The 12,337-nt window shown below is 30.6% G+C and overlaps 1 protein-coding gene across 1 annotated transcript in view; it reads right to left on the bottom strand.

Annotated features, from left to right (window-relative positions):
* Positions 1–10,739, bottom strand: part of GABA-B-R3 (gamma-aminobutyric acid type B receptor subunit 3) — a 348,787-nt gene extending 338,048 nt beyond the window's left edge. Inside the window, exon 1 of the mRNA XM_075369585.1 lies at positions 10,556–10,739. Within this exon, the coding sequence (XP_075225700.1) occupies positions 10,556–10,739 (184 nt within the window). The remainder of the gene's footprint in view (positions 1–10,555) is intronic.
* Between the last annotated feature and the right edge of the window lie 1,598 nt (positions 10,740–12,337).

Raw genomic sequence — 12,337 nt, 5'->3', positions numbered from 1 at the left:
TGATAAAAATGTACAATTTAAATATATTGAAAAAAACATTATTACGTTCAGTAATGATTTATTAATTTTCCATTACAATTTAATTTTAGTGAAACATTATTTTATTACGCAATATTCGGTGAGGTATGATTTTATTAATAATTACATAGCTGTCATTTATAAATTACAGCAGTAATAAATGGAATGGATTATCACTTAAATACATTAGCAAACTGTAGTACCTTTTAAACTTCAGTCAGATTATCCATTAAATTATTACGACTTATCCATTTTTATTGTTAAACACGTTTAAAATTAATTAATCTAGTGTAATGGTTTTTCACTTTAAAATAATTGTCGTTTTATATCTATCGCGAATATATGCAACAATCCATTTTCTAATCGATCAATATTTTCTTACAGGTTTTTTTATATTAGTGAAAATATGGTGATTCGTCGTCAGAAATTAAGTAGAACTTAGGCATTAGGTTAAATGTGCAAAACTAGGAACGGTAAATATATTTCGGGAATCTTTAAATGATGAATCATAACAGCAATTTTTACAGTATGTTTAAAAGTAGTATATTATCAGTTCCAAGCTTGCCAAAGTAGACAGTTGGCTATAAGTTTGTAATTTATTATTGCTTATTTTGATTAATTGTTCGTTTGTCTCCCATTATAAAATTTAAGTAACAGTAGACCTTGCCAATTTCATACGTCCGAGCTTTATTTAATTCAATACAAAACAAAGAAAGTAGAAATAAAAACGTTATCTTCAATTAAATAAACCTTGAAAAAATCATTTTAAAAGAATATTTTTTATATATATTCCTTTTTTGTTATCTTAATCAGTAATTAATTGTATTCACTGGATCATTTTTTTTTTCTTTTTGAAAAAAAATTTCTTAGAAAGATTAAGGGTAAATATTTCGCAAATAAATATATCTAATTTCGATGAAAATGTTTTGCTTCCTCCAAAGAACTAGTGGTGAATTAAATGAGAAGATATTGCATGTCGTGGTTACTTATGATATGTGGATTTCTTTTTCTATATTTAGCCGGGATATATATTTTGTTTTCAAAGCAACCACCGCAAAAAAAAAATCCGGTTTCGTAAGATAGGGTGCTGAAAATGTTAATATTAGAAATACTTCTGTTTTCAGAGCAGAAAACTCATCACCCATCTCTGCCCGAAATACAATGAGTAATTTATTAATAAATTGTATAAAGTAACTAACTGCCTTTACTAGGAGTTGAACAATGGAACTCTCGACTTCGAAAGCAGCTGATGTGGGAAGACGCGTTCACAACTAGACCAACCTGGTTGGTTTCCACACGTGTCCAACACATTCACTTAGTACGCGATTACTTTTTATGAAATATAAAATCCTCATACACATATGAACACAGGTAGATAAACGAACGAATGAAAAATTTAACTTTAGACATAAATAAAAGGCTAACAAAACAAGCGAATATAAATGTAAAGCAAGAATACGATAAACATGAGCAGTTTTAAGTTGTAGTTTAAGTCGGTTACACTTGTTGGACGTGATGATGGCTCTCATCATTAGGTATTTTTTACGACATACGATGTGATGTATACCTTTCTTTAACTGATGGAATTACGTGTTTTTAAATTACTTGAGATATGACAGTTTATTTCATTGCCAGTACTGCGATTTAATTACATAATTATCTGATGTGTTTATTCTGGTGATCGATTCGAATTCAGTATATTCTGATTTGTTTCAATAATTCAAAGCTGTAATTAATATAAATATGGTGTTGGTTCATGTCATTAAATGTGTACGTTCTTTGAATGTTATCAAAATCCATTATTGTGATTTGTTGTCGGGTATTTGTGTTTGTTGTATATTTCAGTATTATGAATATTACTCGTCACGAGAATTTCATGTTGAAAACGGTGAACACCCGTAGCAAATATTATGATCAACAAGAATGAATTACTATTAGATAAATTTTGTAGGATTTGGTTTATGTGCTCATATCATTTATAAGGTTTCAATTGTCATCTATTAAATTTCATTAGATTTACTCAGATTAATTCTCCATTATAATTGACCATAATTTCAAAATATCTTAATCTTTACCACATGAATTCAAAAGTAGTATTAATTTATAATAAAGTTTATTTTATGGAAATCGTTACTCCTTTATTTATTTGTACGATTTACTTTTGTGGTTTAAATGTTCATTCGACCACAAAATAAAACGAATAGATCTGTTTGAACAATTAAAATTTAAGGTTTCTATTCGATGAAATTTTACTTCACCCTTATACAAAACGGAGAAACGTGAAAATGAAAAACAAATACTTGAAGACAAGAAATTCTGCTAGGGTTCACAAAGTCATTCAGAGTTATAGAAAGCCTTACAATCAGGTATATTCAAAAACTAGATGCGTATAGCTGTTGTGATAAGTCTACTTGTTTATTATTGTCGACGCCTGTCTCAGAAATAAATAAAAAAAATAATATTACCATATTTTAATTTATTTAACGGCTGCATGCGCGCGCAAATATAAGATGTAATTTTTCAAGTAAAAAAGTTAGTATATAACTTTTTAATTTTACTTCCTAATTTATTTTAAAATAAAACTAAGTGGAAAGGAGAAAAGTAAGTAGAGAAAGTGACAACAGAACAAGAAGCAAGATTGCATATCCTTAACTACTTTACTCCGTTATATTATTATTATTATTCTATTAACAAGTATGAAATAAGGACAAAGTTATGACAGCTCTATTCCCAGTTCAATTATATTTTGTAACTGTAACCTAATTTAATACTACAATCTGACGACTACTTTGTTTAGAGTGTTTTATAATCCGAGTTTAATGAATTTTAAACAGCTTTTGAATGCAGGGAATTTCTTAAATGACCCGAACTTCTTGTATTATTAAAAAAAATGCTATACCTTCTTTTTTAAATATGAAAGGTGATTGGTAATAAATATGATACATTTCAGTCATGGTTTATTGAGACTCAGAAAACTAAAAATATGGAATATCTTTAAAAAAATGGTTTATAGATTTGAAATATAATTTAGTTACATATTTCAGTTACTGTTATTATAATATAATAACAGGCCTTGCGAAATCCAGATTTTTCCAAGGCATCGTATGTGTACATTTTACTTTGTAAAATAACCAGTAAATGTTTTGAATGGTTAGGTAAAATAAATAGAACAAATTTAGGTAAAAAAAAAAAAAGAATTAAATAAATTTAACTAATTATAATAATAATAATAATGAAATGGATTAGCTTGTTGACCACCGCACATTTCCTCAACTCTTGGAAATAAACTGGACACAACCACCTTCATTTCCTTCTTTACATTGATTTTCGTTCAATATTTAAAAATTAACACAACAACTGTCAAAATCTTAGGTTCGCACAAATAAAATTAAAATTCTCTGAACTTTACCACTTACGAGTACATATTCATCTTTTAGTGACATTGAAATACATTTAATACTCGTACTATGCTGCTAAATTTTGTTTTCAACGTATGTCACAAGACAACTCAACTTCTTTTCTTCTGAAGCAATAAATTGAGTTGAAGGAGTGGCGATTAAATTGATCCTTGAATCCATAAAATTTATTGATATTATAATTTTGAAAATATTTCTCAAAATAGATAAGTGTTCTTCAAAAATAACTTTCATAGCTCGAAAGAAATCAACTCTATTAGAGGTAAAAAATTGTTGCAACAAGGGGAAATAATCCTAGCCTCCATCTTCATTTTCCACAATTTAAATTTTTTAATAAAAGCTTAAATTTGTTCAGTTGATTTTAAAAGGTGCACGTTGCTTTCCTGCAGGTTGAGATTCAGAGCTTTTCAAAGATTTTATATAAATGCTAGTTTTATTAAAAATATTTGGTAAATTTGTGTTCCTCTTCTTTGAAAATAATATAAACTTTTTGTCACAGTTCAAACACAGGAGCAATACATTCCTACGAAAAAATCATCTAGAAGTACTACAAAGATATGTGTTTGGATCCCATACTTTTACTGGGTTTTTGAAAAAATCTTGCTTCAACGACCCGTTTTTTTAAAGTTTACTACATTCACTATACATTCTAATACCTAGTTCAGTTTAGGATGCTGATATTTTCAAGTGTTTAATGCAGTGGGTCGAATATAATGCTTCAGAGGCTTTGAATGAAATCCTGTAGTTTTTTATACAGACAGAAATATTTATTTATTTAGCGTATGGCACCAAAACACAACACCAATTACAGTCGAAATTACAAACAAAGATTTAACAAACTAATATATGCTACTGATTCTGGAGTCGCCATCAGGAAATCTTCAGGATTCCCTTCATAAGCTGTCCTCGGACAAACTTCTGTTATGTGTCTAACGGTTTGATTTTCACCACACTCACAAAGGGGCGTCGGTGTTTTACCCCATTCATACAGGAAATAGGCGCACCTACCATGCTAAGCTCGTATACTGTTTAGCGTTGACCATGTCTGACGTGGCAAGTCAAAACCCGGCGGCCTTTGAGTAGTACATTGGATTTAGTTATTCTGCTTTGTGGTCCATTCTTGACGCCAGGCGTCAGTTAGGTTAAATCCGTCCTCTGTGGCTGCAATTGCTGTTTTGATAGGTGGCTTCCTAGATCGAAGGCGACCACGATTGGCATCCTGAATGTCCTCATGTACTGGTAGGTTTCGATTGTCCATAATCTTCTTGTACTCTCTTACAAGAGCGTTCATACGGCGCAGGTTCGGGGGTGGTGTGTGGTTCAATACCGGGAGCCAATCCGCAGGAGTAGACCTGATAACCCTGGCAATCGTTCTCCTAGTGTTATTAAGTTGAGCATCAATTCTATGAACATAAGGGTTGTTAAGCCACACTGGCGCACAATATTCAGCAGCCAGAAGACCAGGTTCAGAGCCGATGTGCGCAAAGTGGAAGCGGATGCTCCTCACGTTGTTCCACAGACAGACAGAACTACACCATCAGTACAGACACCCACTTAATTCATTCCAAACTGTTTTTTTGATACAAGAGTGTCAAGGACATAGAACAAATCTGGAGCCTTTGTACTCTATCATAAATCGTACAAAGAAAATCAAGTGAGCATCATTGTAATTCCCTGTAGCTTCATCCAGCGGCATGCCGAATTCCTTTCCCTTCTCTTTTTTCAATTAATTCATTGTGATTCTTCGCTAATAGCTGTACGCTGCGGCTGATAGTTTTATGGAACAAAGGCACTTTTGAAAGCTTCCCATCAGTTATGAATCGTAATCTACAGCAGCCGGTAGAATAAGGTCTGCGATTTTATCGGGCTTCTTACATTTTGCGATTTGTGCTATCTTGTAAGATATCAACGAAGCACTGGTTAGTATGAACGCCTTATAAAAACTGCTCTTTTGGTGATTCAACATTTTTAGCTTTTTGTTTAAGGAGTCACGAGCTCTACTAACTATACTGGATGAGTGGTTTCTAAATTGGCGTTTCAAGTTGCTCGGTAACACGCACTCTTGTCAAAACTTTCATACCTTAAAACACTCCTCACCATTGACTTCTGTCGACGTATAAACAAAATCTAGAATAGCTATCATTATATTCGATTTTACGCTTCTTCACACTCTTTGTCATTGGTCAATGATGCACTCTCTTTATTTTCACAGTCAGAACGCTTATAACTGTTAAGTAAAATACAGATCCATTTTCTAAAATGTATACGAGAAAAATTATTTAAAAAACTTAACTTTACTTCGTCAAAAGAATAATCATTTGTTAAAGTATTCGAAAATTAATTCAACAATAAAACCAAGCGAAACCAATATTTATTTATAACGATTATAAGAACTAGAAATTCAAGAAACTACTTAAACAACTCAGAACCAAGACAGTAGAGTCGCAACAACCAGCAACCATTTACACAGAGGCTTTCGCAATCAGTAACTAAATTGTTTGTCATAGAAGGCGATATCAGCTCCGCTAGATATTGCCTTCTGTGACATTGAATTGAAAAAAGGAATAAAATTATGAAAATTGTGTAATATTTCGCGGTGCCCTATGAAGAAGTCGGAGCTGACCAGTGTACCGAAGCGAAAACTGAGGAAACTACTGAATTATACTCTTTATCTTTTGTAGTAAAATGGTAGATAATTGTAACTGAACATAGTGGTGTTGAAAAGATACTAACCACTGTTGACTTTATGGTCATTATACTCGAACGGCTATCATTATATTAGTTTTTACACTTCTTCACACTCTTGCCATTGGTCGATGATGCACTCTCTTTATTTTCACTATCAGAACGCTTATAACTGCTTAGTAAAATACTGATCCATTTTCTAAAATGTTCTCAGAACGGCATGAGAACACATATAAATAAAGCAACTTAAAACTCTATATAAAATAGATCTGAAAAGTTTCTCAGTTTATAACTTCTCACACACGTTAACTCTTCAAGTACATCTCACACTCTTACAGTAACTGGAAACTGTATATCTCCTATCTGCTTAAACGACATTCTCTCTTTTTTCAAAAATAAAAGGAGTTAAAAAACCCAGTAAACTAATTTACTGTTTTTATGATTAATGATTAATGGTTTTATTTTCTTTTTAATGATTATTAACTTTTAAATTCTGAATTATTTTCGGTAGTAAAAAATAATTTAAATAAATTACACTTTTTTTCAAATGAGTTTTTAAAAATATTTTAAATAATTAACAATAGTCTATTTTATTTTATTTTAATTTTCACTATCCTAGCAACAAACATATTATAAAGAAATAATTTAGTTATTTTCTGTACGTGATTGAGTGAGGTTGGTGTGAGGGAGGGAGGGTACAACCTCAAAAAAAAATTAATTTATAAATAATGAAAAAGTATTCTCATCGCCGAGAATTCTTTTACTAAAAAAAATATAAATTTATGAAAAAATGAATAAATTGTTTTAATTTTAGAAATTTAAGAACCTTTAGACTATAATCTAATCTTTAAACGTTTTAAAGCTTCTCATAAGAAAATGATTAGAATTCTGTGTATCAAATATATGTATAGAATATTGTGTGTCAATGCAGTGTAAAAAAAAAATGAATATATACAGAAATTTAAATATCTTTCTGCAATTTAAGAGATTAGTATTTATGTTACGGTAAATTTGATTAGTTCCCCAATTATGCATAATTTCCGGTGAATATGATTAATCGCCTCTAATGTTAGATAATTTATTATATAGCAATTTATTAAATATACCGGTCATTTTACATATTTTCCACATTAACATAATTTACATAATAAAATAACTCGACTATAAGAAGTAATTACTGAGATTATGTTTGATTAGATTAACTTAAATTTCTTTCTTTTTCTGTTTACCTCCGGAACCACCGTAAGGTATTACTTCAGAGGATAAATGAAGATGATATGTATGAATGTAAATGTAGTATTGTACAGTCTCAGGTCGACCATTTCCCATATGTGTGGTTAACTGAAACCCAACCACCAAAGAACACCAGTATCCACGATCTAGTATTCAAATCCGCATAAGTAACTAACTTCTTTTTTTTTTGTTTAACCTCCAGGACGCTTCAGAGGATGAGATGAATGATTTGTAGCGTGTGTGAAAATGCCATGTCTGACCGGAATTCGAACCCGGGACCTCCGGATGAAAGGCCGAGACGCTACCACTCGTGCCACGGAGGCCGGCAAAAAAGTAACTAGCTGTTTTTAGTAGAATTAACATAACCTAACCAAATATAATGTACGCTCGCATCGCTTACTAACCGCGACAAATTGTTAAATATACAAATTATACATGTTACTCATAACACTGCAGGCGATTAATCAAAATCACCGGTAATTATGCATAATCACCGGACTAATCAAATTCACCGTAACATATATATATATATATATAATGTATTAATCATGTAGATATCAATAGAAAATATTCACCATTTAAAATATTATTTATTTCAATAATCAAATTTACTACTAATCTTTTTTTACATAAGTACTTATAAATTATTTTGATCTTTAATAAAAATAATTTTTGCCGACCTCCGAGGATGAGTAGGTAGTGTCTCGTCATTTTGTGTGGAGGTACAGGGTTTGAATCCCGGTCAGGCTTGGTATCTTTTCATACGCCTTTCATTTCCACCAAACTAATCACCTGATGATGCCCGCTCTTTCATAAAAAAAATATGTATTTTTTTAAAAAAGTGAATGAAATAAGTTAATTCATACTGGTTCAAAGATGATTCAGAAATGTAAAACCATTACCAGTTTATCAATTAAAGCAGTTTTTTTCATTAATCTGATCCTGTAATATTAATTTTGTATCACTTTCTCTACATTCATTATATCATTTTCCGTATTACTCAAGTTTTTTGTTGACTATTGTAGACTTAGAGGAAGGATTTATTGATTTCTATTTAATAAAATCTGTATCAAACAGATTCAGTGGCAAAGAAAGGTGAGTTAACAGTTAAATCAGCACGTTTCTGTGAAATGAAACATTCAACTCTTTTGACATTCTTAAATTCCACTTTATTGTTGAGTTTATTATTTTTTTTCTATATTAAATTCCTTTAGTATTAAATTTCAAATTACTTTGTAAATTTAAACCTACAGAAGAAGTATAATCCAATATTGCTGAAATTAACTTCGTATTAAAATTTTAAATGAAAATAGAAGTATTGTAAAGAAATAAAACTTTTAACATGTGTAATAAATAATATGTAAATTTTTTCAACCTATATACAAAGCATTTTATTTCTCCCTTTATTTTTAATATAATTCATATAAAATTTAATTGCATTAAAATTTTAAATTACTATATTGAATTAAACATCACAAAATAAAGCAGTGAATTATAAAATAAAAATTAATAACATATATACATTTTATTAGAAAATTATCAAAATTTTTAACATAATTCTTAATGTAATACTTAATTTTAAAAAAAGTAGTACAAAATAACAGGAGTATAACTTCTGAAACGAAATTTTAATCTATCGTTCACTCTATAAATAATTAATTGGTATAAAGTTACAAATATATCATAACGATAAAAATAAAAACTGGAAAATCTACAAGTGTCATTAGAATATATTATAAAATAAAATTATTAAATTTTATTTAATAAATTATTGAACAAAATTATGAGAAAATTAGTATTGGTATTTCTGAAATTATTTCTTCAAATATTTTCAAGGGATAATATAAACCAAGAGTGTAGTTGCAAATATGAAAAATATTCGCATTAAAGAATGAGCAAATATTATTTTGAATGCTGTAAAAAAATTTTAAAATTCTGTATGTATTAATAATTCAAGAAACTATACCGTTTATATAGCTACAATATGGCTTTAAGGCTATATAATTATGGCTTAAAGGCTTTCTAACATCCTGGAATAGTCGCTTTAATATTGGAAGGACAGGTAGAAGGGAAAAATTGTGTAGGCAGGCCACGTTTGGAGTATGTAAAACAAATTGTTGGGGATGTAGGATGTAGAGGGTATACTGAAATGAAACGACTAGCACTAGATAGGGAATCTTGGAGAGCTGCATCAAACCAGTCAAATGACTGAAGACAAAAAAAAAAATAGCTACAATGAAGAAAGTAAAATAAGAACTTTTAAATGAGCATTGAGAGGTTGTTTTCTTACGCTAAGATTTCTTGAATTTTGCTACGGTTGTTATCTGTAATGAATTCAATTTTTAATTACGATGGCTGTACAGTACAGCTAGCGTTATATTGTTGTGAACACTAACTTAATTTTATGTTTGTATAATGTTCAAAAAGTTTTTAAATTTTAAAGAACGGTGTATAAGGTTTATAAATTTTAAAGGAAAAAGATATACCGTATGGTTAGAAAGTTCTCCGTTGAACAAATAATATATTCAATTATGGTTGGACAAAAAATAACCTAAAACCATTTTGGTTCTCTAAAGAATATTGCATTATTTCTTTTTTTTTATTTATAAAGTGCTGTAGTTTAATTTTTCTGTATCTGTTTATTTATTATTTACAAGCATAGTTTTTGTTTTGTATTCTATCTGTCGATCTCCGTCGCGAATTGGTATCATCTCTGTCTTTGATCCTAAGGTCCTGGGTTCGAGTCCCGGTTAGGCATGGAATTTTTTCACACGGATATCACTACTTCGCTTTCTACACTGGCCGTAATCTGCGCAGGAATATTTTCTCAAACATTTTCATAAAATCGGTACTAGGCTTATAGGTCTATACGTAAACACTTCCTGCATAGTTTTACCAGGTTTCAAGATCTTCATTATCTCCGTTATTTTCCATTCAGACATGTAGAATTTTCCTAAGGATTGCATTAAGTAGTTCCTGTATTTAAGAAATAGCTCCAGATGGTAGTGCAGATATCATCCTATGCGTAATGCAGTCAAACCCTATAGCTATTCCTATGTTCTCAATCTTCTTCACTTTTTTTTTCTTTATCTCTACGCTCGAGAAGGACGTCAAAGGAAGATATAAAGGAACTGGACTATTTAAAAAGTCCTTAATCTTCTCTTGGATTTTTCAATGTATCTCATGCGGCTGGAACACCTTGCCTGCGTGCTTAGCGAACATCTCGACTTTTTCGGATGTCGGTACAGGATCACCCATTGTGGGTCTGAGGGGTAATGCGGTTAATGGTCGCTTGAATTTTTTTGTCACTTTCCACAAAGAATGATCATCTCTCTTCTGGGGAGATACATTTTCAACATATTCTTTATATGATTCATTCCTGTGCATATTTTTATTCGCACCTTCAATCTACGGGCCATCCTGTTCATTGCCACCCTGTTCTCAGGCCTCCCGAAACGTTGCCATCTCTTTCTAAATTTTCTCTTTGTTCTAACTAGGTCCATAATCTTCCTGGGATAGTCCGTGCCTTGTTGTATTCCGTTTATATCCTACGGAGTAGAGCGCCGTGCCACCTCCTGCATTATAGCGGTGCCTTGTAGCTAGATCCTCATCATCAGCGCACTTCAGCGTTACATCGTAAGGTAGCTTCTCCTTAATCTTACTACGATACGACTCCCACTCCATTCTATTGTTGTAAAGAAACAGAGTACAATATTTTTAACAATCAAGCGAAAGGTTGGTGGGGGAAGTGAAAATGAATTTTATTTTATTTTGAGATATGAAGAGTAAGAAAATTCCATTCAGTTAAAGTGGGGTCTCCTTTTATATAAATATTTATATTTTGTGTCGCGAAATTCAGAAATAATACTAAATCAATTTCTTTGAAAGTTAATTATGCTTTAAAGTAGTGTGTCTGAATTTGTGCATGGGTGAATTTTATAATGCTTAGTTGAGTCGTTCTTGAGTTACGCTCAATTTGTCGAAAAAAAAATTAAGATTACTACGTTGACTGTTTAGGTGTGTGTTTCACACGTCTACTGTATATGTGTTTGTACAACGAGTCACAGTGGAAATAAATTGAAATTTGATACTTGTGTATTAAGGTCTACTGGTTAATCTAACGTGTATGTAGTGAATTGTACTCTGAAAATCAGTGAGTTTTTGGACTGCAAAATAGTGAAGTCATTGGAAACAAAAAGTCTATCTTTTTGCGCAGAACTGCCCACATGGGTTTTTCTTAAATTGAAGTTAAAAAAAATGAAAAGTTTGCGGATTAAAAATGTACTTGATCTGAACATTAATTATTACATGATAAAAATTACACTTAAAAAATGAATGAAATAGACGCTACATGTACCAAATTTTTATTAAGAATTTTATTCCTGTTACCAAATATCAGGTTAGAACTATAGGTTTATTATACCACACAGACATTTTTAACTGAACCGTGATCACAACTTTTGAACTAATACATTTTGAATTTTAAATTTTAGGCACAAAAAAGGACCTTTAAAATCAGATTAATTCTTAAAAATGATTACTGTGCTAAGTAACCAATAAGTTATTATTGGTGAGAAATTTAAACCTGAAATAATAATAAAAAAATTCAAGGCGTAGTGCTAAAAATGATCGGTTTGTGCAAAATAATTTTTTTTGCCTCAAATTTTATTTATAATCGGTTCCACTTGAACTGAAATCATAAGCAAGTTAGATAACAGCAATCAGATGAAGAGAAGATTCCATCGAAACCACTCAAAGAAATATATTAAAAGGTCAAATAAAATACTTGTAAAAAAAGCAATTACATTGATTAAGTCCAGCATTACCAATAAAAATATAAAAATAAATATAATAAATCAAAAAAACAATACTGCAAATAACACGAGAAACCAAAAATAGGAAATGAAACGAGATAGTTACGATCAGTGAAGTGTGTTTCATAAATTACCAACAATTCTGTAAAGATCAATGTCACCAATTCCTAT

The sequence above is a fragment of the Lycorma delicatula genome, chromosome 6, assembly GCF_047948215.1.
Source record: "Lycorma delicatula isolate Av1 chromosome 6, ASM4794821v1, whole genome shotgun sequence".
Taxonomy (NCBI): Eukaryota; Metazoa; Arthropoda; class Insecta; order Hemiptera; family Fulgoridae; genus Lycorma; species Lycorma delicatula.
Note: the sequence above shows the minus strand (reverse complement) of the source record. Positions and strands in the feature narration are given on the sequence as shown.